This window comes from Physeter macrocephalus, chromosome 20 (genome assembly GCF_002837175.3).
Source record: "Physeter macrocephalus isolate SW-GA chromosome 20, ASM283717v5, whole genome shotgun sequence".
Taxonomy (NCBI): domain Eukaryota; kingdom Metazoa; phylum Chordata; class Mammalia; order Artiodactyla; family Physeteridae; genus Physeter; species Physeter macrocephalus.
In genome coordinates, this window is record NC_041233.1 from 68,258,887 (window position 1) to 68,280,421 (window position 21,535).

Consider the following 21,535-nt stretch of genomic DNA (forward strand, 5'->3'; position numbering starts at 1 on the left):
GGCCGCTGAGCCTGCGCGTCCGGAGCCTGTGCTCCGCAACGGGAGAGGCCACAACAGTGAGAGGCCCGCGTACCGCAGCAAAAAAAAAAAAAAAAAAAAAATAGAGTCCAACTGAAATAGGAATTCTGAATTAAGTTTTAGGCTGAACAAAGTATTTTCAATCAGTGATAAACCAGATCTAAACTTATTTTCTAAAACTATTGGACAATTTTCAAAGTATTGATCAAACAGATCTAAAGTTTTATTCAATTTGAAACTTAAGGGCTTCCCTGGTGGCGCGGTGGTTGCGCGTCCGCCTGCCGATGCAGGGGAACCGGGTTCGCGCCCCGGTCTGGGAGGATCCCACATGCCGCGGAGCGGCTGGGCCCGTGAGCCATGGCCGCTGGGCCTGCGCGTCCGGAGCCTGTGCTCCGCAACGGGAGAGGCTACAACAGAGGGAGGCCCGCATACCACAAAAAAACAAACAAACAATTTGAAACTTAATAAAAAACATTAGTCCATTTCTTCCTAATTTTGTATTTGCATCTCTTTAATACTTTATATCTATATGTAACAGAAATTCCAGTGTAGAAGTCGGCATCAGTAACCATGAAAAAATGCAATCTGTACAGAAGATGTTTAAATGCCATCCTGAAGAAGTGATGACCATCAGGGCCACTAACAGGGAATACTTCCTCATTGGCTACGACAGGTAGGTAGTAAGATAACACAGGGTGTCTCCTGTATACAAAATAAAAAAAACACAAATAAACAAAAACATTTTAAACCAGTAAACAATAAACATGCCTTGAATAGAAACCCATGGCCACAATCTTAAACACCATCTTGGCAGTCTTTATTATGTGTTAAAATACCTTGACAAATCACAGTATTCATTTCCTAGGGCTGCCATAGCAATGTACCACAAACTGGGTGGCTTAGAACAACAGAAATTTGTTGTCTCACTGTCCTGGAGACTAGGAGTCTGAAATCAAGGTGTCACAGGCCATGGTTCCTCTGAAGGTTCTAGAGAAGATCTGTTCCAGGCCTCTCTCCTAACTTCTGGTAGTTCCTTGGCTTGTGACAGCAAACCTCCAGTCTTTACATGGCAATCTCCCTATGTGCACGTCTCTACGTCCAAATTTCTCCTTTTTATAAAGACACTAGTCATATTGGATTGGGACGCCCTACTGCAGTCTGACCTCATCTTAACTAATTACGTCTGCGGCAACCTGACCTGACTCCCAAATAAGGTCACATTCTGAGGTACTGAGGATTGGGATTTCAACATGTGAATTTGGGGGGGAGGGGGACACAATTCAACCCATAACTGTCACCATCACCGCAGATACATTTTATGTACAAGAAACCAATACACTAACATCTACCCGAGGTACATATATTAGGGAGTGGCTATGCTCGTCCCTGAAGGAGTCTTCAGTTTTTAAGAGGGGCTCCTGGTGCTAGCGAAGAGTGGCAGATGGATTCTTTGAGGATGATTAACTGCTTGACAGAGAGGTGAAAGTTGGAGAAGGCAGCTGTACAGAGGAGGTGGCAAACGCTCAAGCCAAAGTATCGATATGAAGAGAGTTGGTCTGCTGCAGATCAATCCCCAGGGGAAAACCTTTCTTTTCAATTGTCTTGGGAGTCAATAGAAAAGAAGATGTGATTTATATACATTTGTTCAAATACATCCTTCTGAAATACATGCATTCCCTAAAGGGAGGCACACCTAAATAGCTACACCAAGTGGCGCTGACAGGTTAAGGGGCCACTTAAGAACACAGAAGAAATCCGTTTCAAAGTCAAAAGCTCCAAACCCTGTGATTATACTGTTACTTTCCACTTTTCTTCCCATTTCTCTGAGCTTTGCTCACAGAGGTGGCATGAGGGTTAATTCTGGTGTGTTAGCATGGAGGTGGTAAGGATCCAAGGGGGGGCATTTAAGCTACTCAAGAAAAAGATCCTTATTTCCCTGGTACCTACCCCATTGCCTGTTCCAATCTTAATAAAAGAATCCTCCTCCGGTTCAAAATGAGCGCAGGCGCCATTGTTGCCCCATGCCAGCTGAAAGTTTATTCCTATCAACAGGGAGAAGATTAAAGACTGGGTCTCCTTCTTGTCATCAATCTGCCGGAATATAAAAGCAGCACACCAGAATACAGAGGTAACTCTATTTCACTAATAAAATAACAGGGCACCTGAACAAAGCCCTCTTTCACAAGGAAACAATGTGAGCTATTTTTTTTTTCCTCCTTAGCAACTGGCATTAATACAAGGAATAAATAAATGAGAAAATGTACATCCTTGTTATTTTTATGACTAACAATAGAAAAAAATTCTTTTGTGTTTTGCAAGAGAGCTAAAATATAGACACTTCAAATTTTCATTATTGGAGTAGGAGGCGTGAAAGTTAACTGTGGCATTTTTTAATAGTAGCTGAAACTACAGTATTTTCCATCATTGTTATTCAAGGTACATAACAGCTACCTTTTGAATGACTAAGTCCAGGGTGGTTTCTAAAAAAATGCTTTTTACCTACCTTGTATTTTCAATATAAGGTTTCTTTTATGTAAGTGCCAGAAATTTTAAGTTGTTTATTTACTTCATAAGAACCGTTGCTAATTTACCTAAGTCCTTTCTTAGGACAGACCTTTATAAATGAAACTTTGGCCTCTAGGTATCGTTTTGACATGGTTTCTAGGTTGTTCTGTGCTTACAACAAAAGCAGAGGCCAAGGAGAAGGGAAAGCAAAGTGTGTCTACAAGTACTCAAGTGATTAGAGTGAAGGGGTCGGGTACAGAGGGACACAGCGTTGAAAAGACAGGTTGAGGGAAACTTAGAGCATCTCTGAAGGCCAGGCTGGGAGCCCTCAAGGGTTTTGGAACAGGAGAGACACAAGATCAGCTCTTGTCTAAACGGGAGAATGCTGGCCAGCAGTATAAATGTTAGTGGTCAAAGACTGGAAGCAGAGAGCCCCATGACCAGGCTGTTGCTTCATTCTAGACAAGAGATCAATCATGCCCTGATTCCAATATTCCTTTGTGATAAGCAGGAGAAACTCTCATTGGGTGATAGAAGGTCCTCTTCAGACCCCATCCCTCTCCTTGGTCCTTCCTGCACACCGGAGTCTGTCAGCACGACCACAGCAAGAAAAAGTCTTCCAGACATGGTAATCAGACTTACCTCTCTTAGGACACCCTGCCTGGGAGCCAGCTGATGCTTCAAAAGTCAATGTATTTGACATCTTCCTCAAAGCCTAATCCACCAAAGAATGATTCTTAGTCCTATGATCTATCCTATATTTAGTCTGTTTCCCCTACCATCATGAGCCTTAGTGCTTGCCCTGCCTACATCTAAATGTATTCATTCATTTTGGGTGTTCTTTGATATGCATCCAGGTACATCAGGTATGTTGGGTGGAGATCCCCCCAGCTAAACAAAAGCCTGGATGGTAGCCTTTTCCTTCCTTTCACCAACAGGGCAAAGATTACTTCTGTAAAAAAAAAAATCCCCCAAACACCACTTGACCATCTGTACTCCTGAGGCAAAATCAGAGTTCTTATTATTTCCTATATTTACCCAAATCAGTCTTGCTTCTCCGTGTGTGTGTAACTTCATTTCTAATGAAGTCCATTTGAGGAAAAAAAATATAATACATTTGCCCCTTGAAAATGATTCGTAATTGTGCTTTCAGCTCTCTTGGATTTGCAATCTTCCCAATTTTGGATATAATTAATGAACAGGCTGAGTGTTTTTTTCTTCTGCCATGGATGCTACTTTGTCCCTTAGAGATGTAACCACTGACTTTGCCTTTTCCCTGGGTACCAGGCACATCTTAATAAGGCATAGCCTCCTGTTTTATCTAGCTGGAAGCTCTCCAACTAGTTTAAAAGCTTTATGTAGCATACCAAATGCACCAGGCCAAACACTTCATTTGGTATTTGTAGGAAAGGTGGTAGGAAATGGGGTTGAGATAGATAACTCTTTTCAGTAAATGCCTCTTGCTTTTCACTCCTGTACCCCTTCTCCCTAAAGATAATATTATTGGTCATTTTGCCTTTTCATACTATGTATTCCAATCCAGTGATTTTCCAGTCAGCTTCAGTTAAGAGTACCACCTACCTTGTTGGGAGTTGTTGTTGCTGTTTGTAAAATAAAATGGGAACCCTTCCTCATCCCCGACTCAGCATGACCTGGCTTCGTGAACTTGGAGCTAGAAAAACGGACACAACTTAAATACATCTTTTTTTTTTTTTTAATCACTTTCTTTCAAGGACTTCCTAGAGAACATTCAGGGTTTTTTCAACACCCCCCCATGCTCTAAGGCATTGTACTTGGAAGAATTGAATTGTACTTATAACAATTTTCCTGCCAGGCAAAGCAGCTACTTTGTACTGTCCTGTATCTATTAGAGAGGGAAGCAGTAATTGGTTGAACCTAGATCACCTTGAAGCCTACAATTCATACTATCACATGATCGATGCTACAAAATTGCATTGCTATGGAAACAGTAGAATTATATAAGCAGAACACAAAGGAGGAACACTGAGCAGAAAGTGAAAAGATGCAGTGCCTTGACCCTGGGCTAATTAGCTTCTCAGATGGCACTGAGTGAAAACTGGAAAAAGATGAGGGTGGAGGATTCAGTGGCGGAGCTTAGTGACTTAGAACACCACCCACTGGAGAGAATTACTTGTTCTGAGTTACAGGACCCAATAATAGAGAAGAGCCTGAAAGGTGGGCTTATATTTTTATATCAGTGGTGACCCAGACTCAAGAAGCAAGTTCAGGTTGTGTGGGCTTCTGGATGTAACCTTGGAAGATCCTCGGATGTTCTCAACCCAATTAATCTATTATGCCTTTTCCAGAAAACATGTGGTTTAATTCTGTCTCTTGCAAAGACAAAGAAAAAGCATTAATTCTGTCTTCATCTCTTTATTCAGCATTTAATGGAAAAAAGTTCTTTTTTAATGGAAAAAAGTTCTTCAGGACTCAGAGAAGCTCATCTACCGCATTCCTTGTCAGAGACCGCTCAAGATACAGAAGAAGAGAGTCATTATATTAATCCTCGAAGTATTCTTTTAGAGGTAACCCCTTCTGTTTACTAATCATTTATTCCTTCTACAAATATTTACTGAGCCCCTGAGGCACTGTTTCTGAGGCACTAGGCTGGTTTCGGAATCAGACACAGGCAATGTGCTCACAGTGTTGACACTTTAATAGGGACCAACCGTGATACGAGACAGAAAGGGCTCCATGCTGAAGAGAGATGCTCGTAAAATGCTCGGAGGGCATGAGGGGTGGTAGGTGGGGAAGCTGACTTCCAGACAGAGGCCAGGGAAAGTTCCATGGAATGACATTTGACCTTACATGATAGGCAAAATTTGGACTTGAGGGATTGACCTGGGGAGTCTTTCTGCATTCTGGGAAGAGATAATAATAATATGAGCAGAAACAACAATACCCTTGGGTGATAAATTGTGTGGCATATAACAACCAGTCTATTGATCATTTGGAATTCCCTACTGAGTGCCTTCTGTGTGCGAATCCTGTACTGTGCTAGGCATGGTGGCTGCCAGAAAGGACCTGATATCACGCCGGCCCTCAGCGCTCACAGTCTTACCAGTTACCACCTGATGGTCCTCCACCAGAGGCATGGTCAAAGAGCTCTGGAAGCAAACCACAAGGTCCTACTGTAGAGCACAGGGAACCATAGTCAATATCCTGTGATATACCAAAATGGAAAAGAATGTGTGTGTGTATATATATATATATAGCTATATATATATTCAGCTATATATTAGCTGAATATCTATATATTATATAGATTCAGCTATATACACACACACACACACACACACACACATATATACATATATATTGGGTTGGCCAAAAAGTTCATTTGGGTTTTTCCATAACAGCTTATGGAAAACCCAAATGAAATTTTATCACTTTGCTGTACAGTAGAAATTAACACAACATTGTAAATCAACTACACTTCAATAAAATAATACTTTTTTTAAAAAAATAAAAGAGCTCTGGAAGCAATAGAAAAAAAGACAGATTTTCTGTCTGCACTGGAGTCAGGGAGGGCTTCAAGACACAAAATGGCATTTGACACATATATGATGAATAGTTCAGTTGAGCTCTAACCCAGCGTGAGTGGCATATGAGGGGAAAAAACCCCACAGCAACCAGAAAAAAGAGCCAGACCATAATGGGTCTTGAATGCCAAGTTGACTTCATGCTGCAGGCAGGACGAGGGGCAGTGGTGGCTTCTCAGTTAGGAAGGGGCAAAACCGAATTATCTTCTAGTACTGTTAACCCAGCAGCTATATTCAAGGTGGACAGTAGAGAGAAGAGAATGGAAATGGGAAGTAGGAAGACAAAATTGGTGGGGGGAGGGGGGCAGCATTTCCCAAACGGGAGTTTTTCTATAAGATGGTGACGTGTTCATACATAAGAAGCATTCTGAGGTCAAATAGGTTCTGGAAACACCAAATCAAAGTAAGTTACACAAGCTTCCTCACTGAAGAATTCTCAGAGCCTTTAGTATGCAGTGGTGCATTATAAATAGCCAAGCAGGATACAACACACAGCATTCCCCAAGCTCATTTGACCACAGGACCCTGCTTTTCATGTCAGTGCTCTCTGGGACATGGTGACGGCAACTAGGCTTTCATGACAGTCCAACCAACCAGTCCGGTGGTACTGAGCACTAGCTGTATGCCCGGCGTTTGCTAGGTACTTTGCGAGATGCAAAGTCTAGTAAGGCAGATAAAACTAAGCTGGAAGACCGTCACAAAAATTAAGTACAACACTGTGTCGTAGAAGTTCAGAGAAGGGAGAGGTTGGCAGTGGCTGAGGTGCTCGGAGGGGCCTGTGAGACCTCAAGCCAGGCCTGAATACAGCTTCATTAGACGGAAGAGAAAAGGGGCACTCCGGGAGAAGAAAACAGCATGAAATGGGCACTAGAAGAACACCGTTTGTAGGGGCGTAGCGGGAAGGCTGGCTTGCCTGGAAAGAAGTGTTCCAGTGATGGTTAATGGTTAATTTGTTAGGTAGGCAATCGAAAGCCCTTAGGGTTTTTGAGAAACCATTGCCCCAAATGACTTAGTTCCAACAGGCTAGTGGAGAATCCCCAGGGGACAGTATCTTCTAGAACGCTTACAGCCCCTTGAAGTAACTTGACTGCCTGTGAGCAGAGTAGCCCGAGGCCAGCTCTGCACTGTGTCGGGGCCTTTGACCCGGTCAGGTGTCGTGATTCTATAATAGTATCGGTTGGGCAAAAGAGTTCACGTCGTTAAGTGCCTAGTGATGAAACAGAAAAATGAACAGCAATTTAGTCCAATAGAACACTTGTATCAGGACCGTGGGGAATCCTAGAGAAGAAAGCAGATTTGGAGTCTGCCAGAAGCTTTACTGGTTCATTCCCCCAGGACGAGCGCCATTGTTCATCCAATGGTAGACATACTGTTTCAGGGACCAGAGCCATCAGGTAGTGGGTGACAAGGTACCTGGCTTATTGGTAGACTCACATCCTTACGTCTCTGCCTCTTGTCTATAGTTGGATGATATTATTGCTGCCAGTGATTCTGGTGAACTCATCGAACCCATTGGACCTGGTAGTGCAGACCAGGTCTCCAAGGCGGTTGAGCATCATTACATGTCAATGAAATCCTGGTAAGTCAAACTGCCACACTTTAAAATTTGGTCTTAGCTAATGTACTGTTCTAGAACAATTGCTGCCAGATCATTTAAATAGTTGATATATAATAATACAAAAGCATCACCATAGATCAAGTTCAACACATTATTCAGTCATCTCAAAACGAGTAAACGGGAGAATAGTTTCTCTACCCGCAGAAAACCATTAGTGACATCCTCAGGACATTTTCTGTCTCCTGGGGCAGTTCTTTTCTATTTTGCATTTACGTCTCTCACACGCTCACTGTGTCTCTCCAAACCCTCCCAATGTAAAGGGCTCTTTTGGTTCCACGTCCATCTTTAGAAGGAAAGTTTGTTGGATTTGGTTCTAACTGTAGCTGGGATACTGATGGCTGGACAGACTTCAAAACCTTGTTAGTTTTCACCTGGCTGTTAGCTACTTAAATCTGATTCACACACCACGGAAAGCTGTACATAGATAATGCTGAAAAAGGGTTTGTGTTAACTTCTTGTACTCTAGTGTTTTCAGAGAGACGTCCCATAAGTCTGCTGATGGCAAAGAGGAATCCCAGACCCTGGCAGATATCCTGAATGGGGAGCTTCACCCACAAGAACAAGGCTCAGGAACAGGCTCTTGTCTTTCACCTGCCAATACGGAAGCACAGATCACGAATGACAAAAAGGGGTCGGCCTCACTAAGTGTTGTGCAGTTGTCTATACTAATCAAGTAAAGTGCTCACTTCTAAAATTTTATGGGCCCGTAGAGCAAGGCAGGCTTCCATTTGTACTCAGAACTCACGTTTTAATCTCCAGCTCAGCCAAGAGTCTGTCCAGCTTGCCCTTCTCACTGATGTGGCAACCAAAGACACAGAGCTGGAAGTGCGGCAAGCAGTCCCCTGGGCTGTGAGTGGCATTTTCAAATACTTTAAAAAATTCTGTTCTTTCAGGTTCTGGAACCTTGGGTCACCCTGACCTGGGTTGTATATCACCCAGATTTTACTATTAAAATTACAGGCGTGCGAGTCACATGAGGTTTGGTTGTAGACTAGGCTGGAGAACTTTCAGGTTTTAAATGATACCAAGAGCATTTGATGAGATCGTTCTCAACTTTAACTCTTTTCAATGTCTCCTTCCGTGGAGAAGTGTGCAGACTGACATGATATATAATGAACTTCGTCCATTTTTTACTCCTTTTCCATCGTCTACCATCGCTACCACATCCCAAGGGGGTGGAGGAGGGCATTAACGAGTAACTTAAATTCTTATTCTTCTCCAAATGTTTTGGACAATCTTTAATGGCATAATACCATCTCAGATGTCGGAAGCCAAAGTCCACTCAGAAGGTACAGTTCAGAGCCGGGGAGAGTTGCCTGACTTTTACAAATGTCTTGTAGCAACATCCCCGATGAAATCCAAGTGGAGAAACTGAACGTGTTCCTTTCTCCTCCTGACATCATAAACTACCTTGCTCTCAGAGAAGCTGCAGGACGGATATGGTAGGTAGGAGATTTGAGGGTTACTGATTATAAATGGGGTTGGATGATATGAAGACAGTAATTATATCTTGAAGCACTGTATGTGGCAAAACTGCCTGGAGAACTCGGACTCTCGTGCTGCTGTTGTCACAAAAGGTCTTTGATTGAGGCAGAAATAAGGATGCTGTTGTATAGGAGGGACAGCTGGGAGATGGGTGGGTATAGGAGGACCCAAAAGTCCAGGAGGCACTAAATTTCTGATTTTTTGAAAGTGAGGAAAAGTGGGCAGGAATACATGTGGTCCAAGGAAATCATTGCCAAACAGCGAGCAGTGAGTATTTGATGAATGAAGTCAGTGAGGTCAACAAGAATCTAAGGTCTAAAAGAAAATGGCGTATCAGGGTCGAAGACTTCTAGACACCAGGTAAAAACCTGCTGGTCAGGGACTCAGACACAGAAGATTGTGTGGCAGAGAATTTTTTTAGAATGATCACTGTTTATTTGATTCTACATTCTTTTAAAGACCTTGTAATTCATTTTGATGGAAGATTACATTTTTAGAATAGAAGAAAGCTTGTTAATGTAAACGTCACACATCAATTATAAGTTCTATAAGAGGGCAGGAACCACAACCTGCCATTTTTCCAAACTTCCCACAATCTAAGGCTCAAAACATATTCGATGGAAACTGTGGACTCCTCTAGGCCTGAGCTTGCTCATCTAATAGTTCATCTATTTTTGCATGACATATTCACTGTGTGCTCACTTTAAATACCGGGTTTTTCCGTACCGTCTTAACGGAAAAACCGGAATGAACTTTTTGGCCAACCCAGTACTTAACATCTTCTGTTTATGGGGTTACAAAAAAACATTTTTTTAAGGTGGTTCCATACTTCTGGGGTCTCAAAGCCGGTTGAAAAAGACAGCTACATAAACAAGTAAATATAAAATGCATTTGATCTGAATATACAATAAGCGAGGGGCTCAGACGATGCAGTAGAAGTCCAGAGGCAGGAGAGGTTAATTAAGGTAAAGGAAGGGTAATGTAGGAGGGCTTTGTAGAGGCAGTGTCATTGGAGCTGGAGTTTGGAGGAAGGTTCAGGCTCCAAGAGTAATGATAGAGGAAAGGATATTCCAAACAGAAAAAAGGAGGTCGACTGCTTCAGAAGTAGTGCAATATAGCTAAAGAAACTCTAATAGTAGTGGTAGAATAGAGTGAGGAGCCCCATCTGTATCTCCATCTGTGCCCCGCACTCCCAGCAAGCACCGTCTCACTCCTGTGTTGGATGCTGTACCCCCATTGCAGTGTGGCCCAGTGGGATGGCCCCCCGCGCCTGGGATGCTTCTTTTTTCACGGAGATCACCTTTTGGCCGTGAACGACCTGAAGCCCCAGAGCCTGGAGGAGGTTTCCTTGTTTCTCAGCCGGTCCAGCCAGAGGGAGGTGAGTCCTGCTGATTGGCCCTGGTCAGGGCAAGAAGGAACAAGATCAGGGTCTTGGATGGTGTACTGTTCTCGGAAGACAAACGAGACTCTTCAATCCTCAGCCACCATATGTAAATAAGAGAATAAGAAGTGTAAATAACACTTCATAAGATACTTCTAAATAACAAGAATGTAATTTTAGGACCCTTTTAAAGTTCTTGTGTATCAAGTAGTATTTGGAGGGAGCACTGGGCTAGGAGACTGAACAGCTGGGTTCAAGGCCTCAGACGCAGCATGACATGGCAAAAAAGAGCTTGCAGTGGAATCAGGCAGGCTCAGTGTTTACATCCAACCTCCTTTGACCAAATGGTGCCTCCATTTTCTCCTCTGTAAAATTAGGGATAACGATATTACTAGTTATTGGAGAATTAAATGAGATAATATAAAACATGCTTTCAGCAGTGACAGGCACATATTAGGTGCTCAGTATGGTTACCATTACTTCTTCTGCTGTCGGCTGGGGAATGCTGAACAGGTTTAGCTTTTTAAGCCTCCATTTCCTCATCTTAGAAATTGACATACCTTCCCCGCAGATTTATTGTAAGAATTATACTGAACATGTGACTATGTACCGAGTACACATGTCGTTAATAAAAGGCTCGCCATGTTTCTGCCTATTAGTACAGTCTCCATATTGTTAACTCCTTTCCTGGTCTGTTTGTATTTCTGACAAGCCGCTTGACCTTGGGAAAGTCACTTCCTTCTCTGACAAGTCAGTTTCAGTTTCTTCTCTCTAAAGTGAGAGAGGGTTGGTTTTCAAACTGTACTTCTTGGACCCCTAAGACCAGGACAGGAGGAGAGGGGAGGAAGAGGATGGTGTTCTGGGGTTCGGCTAGTGAGAGCAGTGTATGTTTATTATTATTTTTTCATGTTGGGATTTCCTGTTACCTCACCTTGAGGAAACAGTAACTTGGCTTAGAATTTCTAAAAACCACAGTACTGGAAGATCTCTCAAATTTCTGCCAGCTCTGAGAGTTTGTGATTAAATATGTCTCATCTCTTCTGCATCACACAATAACTTTGTTGGTTAGACAAATTGTACTACCCCTACTATCTAAAGGGGAAAACTTAGTAAGAATGAGGGAGTTGTCTAAGATACATAAATAGTTAGTGTTAGAGCAAAAGTACTCATTCATTCCTTCATTCCTTCACTCACTCACCATTTATTGAACGTCTGTCGTATGCTGGATTCTCTGCTGGGTCCTAGAGCCACAAAAATGGCCTCAGCCTGAGCTCAAGGAGCTTACAGATTGGTGGATAAAGCGGGTATATTATGTGCTAGTTACAGGTGCAGTATGTGCCTTGAGATATGAACAGAGGACCATGGGATCACAGAGGAAGAATGAAGTTAATCTATTTGAGGGAGGCCAGAAAGGTGTCTCAGAGAAGGGGATGCTTGACTTGGGTTTTGAAGACAAGGGTAGGAGTTTGTGTGGTGGCAAAGGGGAGCTTTTAGGAGTCCAGCCCAACACTCTAGTAACTGTAATATATTTCCCCTGCCAAAGACCCATGCTGCAACCAAGTGTTCAATATAATCTTCTGATGTGAAAGGGGAGGAGCTGCTAGGTTGCAGGAGAAACGCATAGAACTTCAGTTTCCTCCCAGTTTTGTCAGGGGCTGGTCCTGTCTGGTGGTCTTATTTGGATTCTCTTGTTTCAAGAGGCTTTTTATTTCTTGGTACAAATGGGCCCATCTGGACAGGACTGATGTACTCTGGAATCTGCCCTAAAGGCTGAGGCCAGTGGAGGCCAGAGAATAAAAATCCATCTTCCACATGAATATATCAATATAAGTCATCCTGGTTTCTTCCGGCCCAGATTGTCCTCAAAACCAGCTTCAAAGGGTGTGAATGAGGACAGACTGACACTGAGAGCCAACGGTCCTAAAGATAGTCCTTAGTCATTTAATGTTCTTCTTTCTTGTGTTTTAGAAAGTAAAACTCACCATCGCTCGGATCCCGAATTCAGAGAAATTCCACGCAATAGCCTGTACATGCCACTTACAAGACCAAGGTATGAAACCTTCGAAACTGGATACGTCTGTACTGGAGAGCACACTGAAGAGGAGTCTAGCCATTAAAAAGGGTCAGCAGAAAGGATCTGGAGAGTAACGTACTGGGGCCCACTGCCGACAAGCGAGGATGGGCCCCAGGCTCCGTGCTGGGCTCTGCCCCTCACCGCTGTGTGATACCAGGCAGTCAGCACACCTCTCTGAATTTCTCCATCTGCATCTTAACAATGGGAATAACCATGCCATCTAGACACGGTGACTTCTTGGATTCAATGATCATCTTGTTTTCTTAAAGACCAAGGAACAATTTTAGAAGTCGGAGCAATTTTAAGGTTATATCCAGCAAAGGTTGCTTGCTCTACAAGTAATAAGAGAACGGCTTAGCACTCCTAGGTTTGAAAGTTCTTAACTAATTGATGCATGAACTCATTGATCCTCAAAGGCCAAAAGGATCAAGTCTTTTTTCATAAATAAGAAAACAGAGAGAGGCTGGTGTATCTTCTGAGAAGCTGCAGGACGCGGAATGTGCACGAGGGTGATTTTGAGAGGAAGAGGCCCTTCGTTTTCAACAGCTCTGGAAGAGGCTGATGGCAACCCCCTCCCCCCATTCCCCCTCCAGAAAGGAACCCTGTGCCTGAGCAGAGAAGCCTGGTTTCCACTCTGCTCTCTGCCACCGGGGGGTGTCATAACCAGGTCTGGGAGGAAGCAACCTGTCCGGACTCTGTGCGCCCGCACGCCACTGGGCGGGTAAAGGGGAGAAGAATTAGGATGGAGAGGAACGTGGCGTGGGACTGCAGGCTCCTCCTCATCCGGTTTCATTCCTCTGCACCTCCCCCTTCCCAGAGCAGTAAGCCAGCAATTTTTCCCACGAGTTATTTAAGCTAGGTCCAGCCCAAGGACGGCTCTTCTTCCTCCTAACAATGCTAGTGGTGGCCCCAAGGAAAGCTGGTGACTGAACTGGCCCGGAAATCTGCTAACCGAGGCATTTGTCCCAGACCCAGCTTTTGGTTACTCGGCCAAGAGAACTGTAGGACAGCCTGCTGAGAGATGGGGGCAAGTCTCGAGGCCAAGGGGAAAAGGACATGTCCCTCATAGACTTGTAATTCATCAGAGCAGGGAGGGTAGGATAGACCCTCCTCCCACTGCGCACCCCCCACCACATCCACACCCATCCTCAGTGCGTAGACCTTCCCCTTCCAGAGCTGCCCTTGTTGTTCATTCCAGCCCGATTCCAGATGGACGAACATGAGTGGAGGTGGAGCCGGGGGCTGCAGAGTGATGAACCCCACTGTCCCTGCAAGAGATAGCCCTGTTCTGGGCATATTTCTGGAGGAAAGGAGGTAACGAGAATGGATTATAAGCTAGTCTTGGCCATCGAATAACCTAGGCCTGAATCTGGTGCACTTCAGGCTTGCTGGGGAAGAAACCAGAGCTGGCAAAGTGAAGAGAATTACCTGGGCTCCCCAGCTCCGCGTGGCACCTCCAGCTTCCAGGTTGACATCTCTTCTGCCCTTGCTCAACTTTCCAGTAGGGCATTTGGAGCTGCCACCTCTCAGCCACTCCCTCTTCTTAATGGTTGCGTCCTGCCTCTAGGACAGGCCTCAGAGGGTGTCTGTATCTTTCCACTTTGTTCTTTCTGCTGAGGACACCAACTGTTCAGAGTGAAATCTAAATAGCAGCTGGTAAGAGACGCAATGAACATGCAGGGCCAAATACATCTATCCTGACTCAAAGCTGCTGACATATTAGCGTGGATTCCAGAAAGGCGCCTACATAGATGTGTGTGCGTTTGTGTGCGTGCTGATGGGTTGGTGGGGGGGGTCGGGTGGAGAAGACAGGTGGGAGCAATAATAATTCTTTAATCAGCTGAGAAGCTGAAGCACTCAATCTCCCCACCCCTACCCCTTTCTCTTCAGGGCTTGTGCCAAGTACTTTCCCTTGGGATGAGAAGGAGGAGTTAAACTATCATAAACAGGCCCAAAGGGAGAGGGCGTTCAGATTCAGAAGCTGGATTAACTTAGATTTCTATCCTGAAGTTGAATACACAGACATGCAGGAGATGTGTTTTATTGAAAAATCTCTTTAAAACATCTGAGTTGATGAAGTCTTTGTCTAATGATCAAGAATCTGGAAGGACCTCCGGAGCCATTCTCAATATCAACTCTGGCTAGATGGTTCTGGAAATCTAAGGGTTTAAGTGAAATTTGCACTCACAGGACTGGACTCTGGAGCTGGGCTGCCCAATTCAGTAGCCACATGTGACTTAAATTTTTAAACGAATTAAAATTAAGTAAAATTTAAAATCTGGTTTTTCAGTGGTACTAGCCACACTGGAATTGTTCACTAGCCGTATGATGGTAACTGGCTACAGTATTGGACAGCACAGATGTAGAATATTTTCATCATTGCAGAAAGTTCTCGTGCACAGCCCTGCTCTAGAATGTTAAACCCCTCAGAGGGGAACAGTTCACATCTGCCTTGCTCACTACCATATTCCTAGCACGTAAATACAGTGCACTGCTCGTGACAAGGGCCAATAAGTACATGTTAAAAGAAGGAATCACTAAATGTGGGGTTAAATACCAATTCACAAGCATTATTCTTTTTTGTTAATGGTTTCAAATAAAATATTCATATCAATGATTTTTATAACTTTTTTTTTCTTTTGGTATGGGGTCAGATCCAATTAATTTAAAAGCCAAGCTGTGGGTCTTTTTAATATAAGCTGTTTTCTCAACAATTAACAGGTTCTTATGGACTCGTCAGTATTGACTTGGGAGCTCTCCTGGGGACACAAAAGATATACAAGATCTAGAACTCGTTAACAAGAGCTTATGACATAGTAAAAAAAGAGGAAAGTGACCAAACTGTGATCTCTCGTTTACCTGATGTCATTTGAGAAGTCGCTCTCCTATAGTTTAAATTTTAAATTATGTTCATCATAATCTTTCTGAAATTTGTTAACACTCTCTTGCCTTCTTAAACTCTTCTTACTCAGGGTCATGGTGATGGGCATTATTTTACCATACTCTAAGTATTTTCTAAGAAGTACTGGGACATGGAAGACATTTACATATATATACACACACACACACACACACACGCACACGCACACGCACACACACACACGCACACACACACACATCTGGTCTAATGTGTCATTTAAGGCCAGTGTCTCCTTACCGATTTTCTGTCTGGGTGACCTGTCCATTGTTACAGGTGGGGTTTTATTTTTTAGCTTTATTTTTTAATTTTTTAAATTTAATTTTTAAAATTGAAGTATAGTTGATTTACAATGTTGTGCCAATCTCTTATTTTTTCTTATACCAAATGACCCTGGACTGCTTTTTTTTATGCCATGGGCTGGGGAGGCAGATGGTGCCTCGTGTACTCACTGTACATACATTAAGGGTTAGTACTCTCTGAGTGTGTGTATAAGAGGTTTTATGAGGAGAGCCCATTAGTTTCTAGTACAGGGGTTCTGTGACATTAATTTGGGGTGCTCCGTTATCTTGATGGTGGTGGTGGAGGTATTGCTATTTGCCTGCCTCTTGGTTCTCAAGTGTGTCCTGGAAAAATGAATGGGGGACAAAGTAAAATTACTCTATAAGAAAAACTAGAAGCCAATTAATTACCAAACTGTACGGTGACAGAAGAAAGAGATGGTGATGGAATGGAATACAATCATGACTAACATTCAGTGAGCTGAGCGTACACACGCTAGTGAATCCTACAACAGCCTTGTAAAACCAGGACTGCCACTACCCGCCATTTTCTATGGGAAGCCAAAGCACAGTGAAGCTAAATAACTTGCTCAAGGCTATGGCTGATACATGACAGAGCCAGAATTTAAACCAGACTGGTTGGCTTTGGAGGCCACAAGTCTAACTCTACATCACACTGAAAGCTTCTCGGAGGAGGAAGGAACTTGAGCTCTGCAAGAGGATAATCCACAGGCGACAGTGACACAGGCAGGAGCAAGCAGGGAGCATACTGTCCAAGTGCAGACAAGGAATGTGTGGAATGACTCAGATTTTTTGTACATCTCAGATTTCAATAATATCCACTCCTCGACTGGGCCTCTTGCCCAGGAGAACCATAAAAGTCGACACCTTCTGTTCCCGGAGCCAGGGGAACTCTATGGAGGCTCCTATTATGACTGGTTAGCATGTTTCATACCCCTCCTGTTAGATGGCCATCTGGCTCCATATAACATTCAAGTTAACAAGCAATGCACAGCTCCAATGACAAAGGCATTAGGCTAGAACTCTGGACAGGAGATGAGTAATAAAGCATCTTTGACTTTGCAAACCTTTTCATCACGTAGGAGTAATAGGAACACATGCATAGATAACTACAAGGCAAATCTGATGATAGCCCTATATCCTTTGTTAAAGTACAAATTCAGTGTTAAATGAGTAAAAGACTTAAAGATTAATCCTATTTGGTTGGTTTGGGGAGAGCCTCATAGGAAGGGTGATTATTCATTTATTTATTCAATTACTTGGTTAGTTAGTTATTGCGTGGTGTGAGGGGTGAAATTTTACCTATGGAAGAATGAATAAAATTTACTTGATTCTCTAGAACAGGCCAGATCACCAGTGCACAGACATCAGAATGTAACTGGCAGGACCAAAGAAATTCTCAAGGCCCTATAGCACTCCTCCTTAATCCTTACACCATCTAAGCCCTTTGAATTGTCACCAGCGGCACTTCTTAAGCACATCTTGGGTTCAGAGAACTGTGCCAAGCACTAGAGATGTCAACAGAAATAAAATACCTTCCTTCAGGGAATTAATAATCCCTAATTAAGGGCGGGAGGGTAAAAATTGTTTAGGGGTAAAATTTTCCCAAAAAGAATGGATATATTGTCACACAAAAATTTGTACATGGATGTTCACAGCAGCATTACTCATAATAGTCAAAAAGTGGAAATGATCAGTTGATGTACGAATAAATTAAATGTGATATATCCATACAATAGAACATTATCTAGCCATAAAATGGAAGGAAGTATTGATATTTGCTATGACGTAGATGATCCTTGAAAAAGTGCTAAGTGAAGAACGGCAGGGACAAAAGGCCACATATTATATGATTCTGTTTATATGAAGTGTCCACAATATACAAATCCATAAAGGCAGAAAATAGATTAATGGTTGCCAAGAGATCGGGGGAGGGGAGAATGGGGAGTGACTGCTAATGGTCTGAGGTGAAAATGTCATGAAATTAGATAGTGGTGATTGTTGTACAACTCTAGATATACTAAAAACCACTGAACTGTACACTTTAAAAAGGTGAATTTACGGTGTGTAAATTATATCTCAATTTTTAAAATATAAAAAAAAAATGTCCCTCATAGACTCTAAACTGGGGTAAGGAAATTGGATATCAAGGCATCCCCCCAACCTTGAAGATAGGGTTCCTTTATAGTTGATGAAGAATAAAGGCAGGAGCGGCCTTTCCCATGAATGACTAAGCAGTCTTTTCTAAAACACGGCTTCATGTGAAGATGATAAGAGTATCCTGTTGTAAGAAACAGTTGATCACCTGATTAACATCTTTAATTCCTTTATAGACGTTAATTCTTATTAACATCAACTCTTAAGATAAAAGTACCTCAAGGACCAGGGATCCCATTTAAAGTCTCATTTATACTAAGGTGCAAATGACTATATGAGCCTCAGAGCAGAAGGATGGTTAAGAGAGGACAAGAGTGCACTCAGTGCCTAGAAGGGCAGGATGTGCAGAGCTAGACTACAGAAAAGGAGGAAAGATACCAGTAAATCATCCAAAACAAGTAACATAATTAACTTATCAAAGTAGCTATTGATACTGGCTAACGTGGCCAGAAATTATAGTCCCTCCTCTATAGTCCCTCCTCTAAAGCCTTCTTCTAGGAACTGCTGAGAAAACATAATTGCTATTTTTGTTCAGAGTCATATGTAGGACTGGCAGGATTTTCTTGTGCTCCAAGGAAAGGTGACTCCTTGATCAAATTGTTTTTTGCCTTATATGCTAATCCAATCCTGCTGTCTCATAAACTGTTTTGCAATCCCATTATCTTGCCACACACACAAAAAAAATCGCACAAAATTTAACACTGTAGCAAAAAGGTCTTCCCAAAGCCTAAACAATGCCCAAATCAAGAGGATCCAGCTAGGAGACCAGAAGCTCTAGCAATGAGCTCCGTGGAGGAGGAGTAGGACTTGAACTCAAGAAGAGGGAGATCTAGGAAGAAATTGGTCTTAACCAATTACAGCTGGCTAGCAAGATGCTGACAGCTCAAATCAGCCTGGATGCTGTGATCCAACTTTTATTTAATTAATATTCTCACACTTCCAAACAAAGTGGGTGAAATCACAAAAGCTCTGCCAGCATTCCTCTCAGCTTACATAAGCCAAACTTGAGCTGCGTTGTGGATTTATTAGGCAGTGCTGTGAACATTTTAATGCAGTATTTATTTACTGAGCTGTATAAATAGACTTGATACTAATGACACCATCATTTTAGGAAAGATGCTCCTCTTCATATGTTGGCTGTTAGACATTTGCACATTATTTATTATCTTCAAAGCACTGTCCACCATCCCCTCCCCCTTGCACTCCTTCCCTCCTAATTTTTTGAATCTGAGAGTATAGATGACAGTGCAGATCATTTAAACCATATAAGAATTGCCTGGTTAACGCTCTACGATGCAGGAATTAAATGAAAAATAAGAGTAAAGCTAATCAGAGCGCTGTGAGTATTTTTAATATAGTGTTTGCTTACTTGGCAAACACTTGACCCCCAAGGTCCGGCTCAAATGTCATCCTTCTCTATCTCTTCGCCTCCCTTTCTCAAGTAGAATTGATTGCCTCATGCATGCTTCCGCATCAATTTGTATCCATTTCCTCTGTAGCATGTAAATCTATTACTTCTTTTGTCAATATGTCTGTTATTCCATACAAGTCTGTGGATTCTTTGCAAGCTAAGCCATATCTTGGCCACCTTTATATTGTGAGGATCTGTAAGAGTGCTCAGAATCATAAGTGCACGTCGAATTAGAGTGAAATATGAGGTTACAGTCTCACAATATGGGGCCTTCCCCAAAGTGCAGCTACACATGCCCACAGCACACCAAGTCTTGGTTTTGGTTATGAAGATGAGTTCTTAGGGCTGGATACTTCAGAGATGCTGGGGTGTTAGAGTTCTAACATTTGTCATCAGCAAAAACCCTCCACTTTTCTCTTGAGTCAATAAAAGGGTATTTACTCAGTGCTGCTTAATAAGGCTTGGCGCTTAGAAGTTGTAGAAGATAACCTACTTTATTCTTTAAGACGTAGAAAGGAATGGAAAGGGGTCTGGTTTTTTGAGCCTCTCTTCAATAACACTAGGCACTGCTTTCTGAACATTATTCCATTTAACCTTCTCAACAACTTTGCAAGATAAGTACTACCAACCTCATTTTAAAGATGAGGAAAATGAAGCTCAGTGAGGTTAAGTAATTGTCCCAAGGTCCCAGATTCGAATCCAGGTGACCTGGCTCCAAAACCCATGCACTTACCTTATGAGGCACAGGCTTCGGGGTCCCACTGATCTGTCATCTAGCTTCTGCTTGACCTTGGGCCTGGAACATCCACGTCACCTCCTGGGCCTCAATTACTACATCTGTAAAATGGGAATGATACTACCTCTTTTGGACAAGTGATAGCCTAAGTTTTTAAGGAACCCTTGTAACCCTATCAAGCCTGTCATTCTAAATCTACTCGGGGAGATGTGACTATCATGAAACTAGTATTGTGTAACATAAGAAAGAATGAATCTAAGTGTTAAAATCTACCGTATAAATAAAAAGTAATGCAGGAATTCAGAGGAAGATAACGTGAATGTAAGCTAATGTTCTCAGAGAAGCCCCCCTTGGAACAGAAGAGGGATAAATTGGGACTAAAAGAATGAATGAGATTTGGAAAGACAAAGGAAGAGCAGATTGAACAAAAGAAGAAAAATGTTTGAAATGAGCACGATAGTGAAAAGAGCACTGCGCACTATGACGAAGAAAACTACCGTTTATTGTGTGTTTATTATATAGCAGGAAGAGTGCCAAGCACTTTGTAAGCATTACTTCATTTAATCCTCGCACTAATCTTATGAGGTTAGCTATTTGAGTATCCCCATTTTACTGATGGGAAAACTAAGGATCAGAGAGGTGAAGTGATTTGCCCAGGGTCACACCGTTATTAAATGGTAGAACTAGGAATCTGACTCCATGCTCTTGACTAACCAGGAAAGATGGCACATGTCAAATAAGTTATTCAGAGGACTATGGAAAACCAGGTGGCCTCTGTAGTCACTGAGATTATCAGTCTATGTGAATTAATTTTCCCATAAAGTGTTAAGAAATGCAACACCTTAAAGATAAATTCCCCTAAATTCCTATAATTTGTCCTACCCTTTGAGGGAACAAAGGGTAGGACAAACCCAACTTATTTGACTTGACCTTTCCTGGGTGTTCACCGCGTCGTTGTATTTTTGCCAATGTCAATAGATTTCATTTTTGTTTGTTATACATCCTGATGTCATCATGAAGTCAAGGTGGTTTCCTGTATCTACTTTTCTTCCCTTTTGAAAATTATCCTTTCTTCCTCTTTTCAAAGTTAATAACTAATAACTTTTTTACTTAATAACTTGTCTATTATTCCATGTTGAAAAAACAACAGTGAGGAGGTTGGCAATGAATAAACAGATTTATTTCTTTAATTCCATCTGATAGATGGCAGCCAGATGAAGTACTTTACAGAGACACATTTCCCAAGGATTCTTAAGAGGAGATAGTTCTTTGAGATCTTTGTAGTCCAAATTTCTTTTAATTTCATTTAACAAAGAGTGCCAAGTTTTATTATTATTGTTATAATTTCTAAATTAATTCCTCATGTGC

The 21,535-nt window shown here is 42.3% G+C and overlaps 1 protein-coding gene and 1 long non-coding RNA gene across 2 annotated transcripts in view; one reads left to right on the forward strand and one right to left on the reverse strand.

Moving 5' to 3' along the window:
* Window positions 1-12,904, forward strand: part of PLEKHS1 (pleckstrin homology domain containing S1) — a 24,570-nt gene extending 11,666 nt beyond the window's left edge. The window contains exons 6-14 of the mRNA XM_007106957.4: window positions 557-691; window positions 2,071-2,146; window positions 3,035-3,151; window positions 4,926-5,069; window positions 7,550-7,665; window positions 8,171-8,377; window positions 9,045-9,146; window positions 10,432-10,567; window positions 12,539-12,904. Coding sequence (XP_007107019.2) covers window positions 557-691; window positions 2,071-2,146; window positions 3,035-3,151; window positions 4,926-5,069; window positions 7,550-7,665; window positions 8,171-8,377; window positions 9,045-9,146; window positions 10,432-10,567; window positions 12,539-12,718 — 1,213 coding nt within the window. The 3' untranslated portion in view covers window positions 12,719-12,904. The remainder of the gene's footprint in view (window positions 1-556; window positions 692-2,070; window positions 2,147-3,034; window positions 3,152-4,925; window positions 5,070-7,549; window positions 7,666-8,170; window positions 8,378-9,044; window positions 9,147-10,431; window positions 10,568-12,538) is intronic.
* LOC112064243 (uncharacterized) lies at window positions 4,004-14,148 on the reverse strand. Its single transcript, XR_008616189.1, has 3 exons — window positions 14,073-14,148; window positions 10,490-10,587; window positions 4,004-4,195 (listed from the first exon to the last, which is right to left on the reverse strand). It is a non-coding gene; the product is annotated as an uncharacterized lncRNA (long non-coding RNA).
* Between the last annotated feature and the right edge of the window lie 7,387 nt (window positions 14,149-21,535).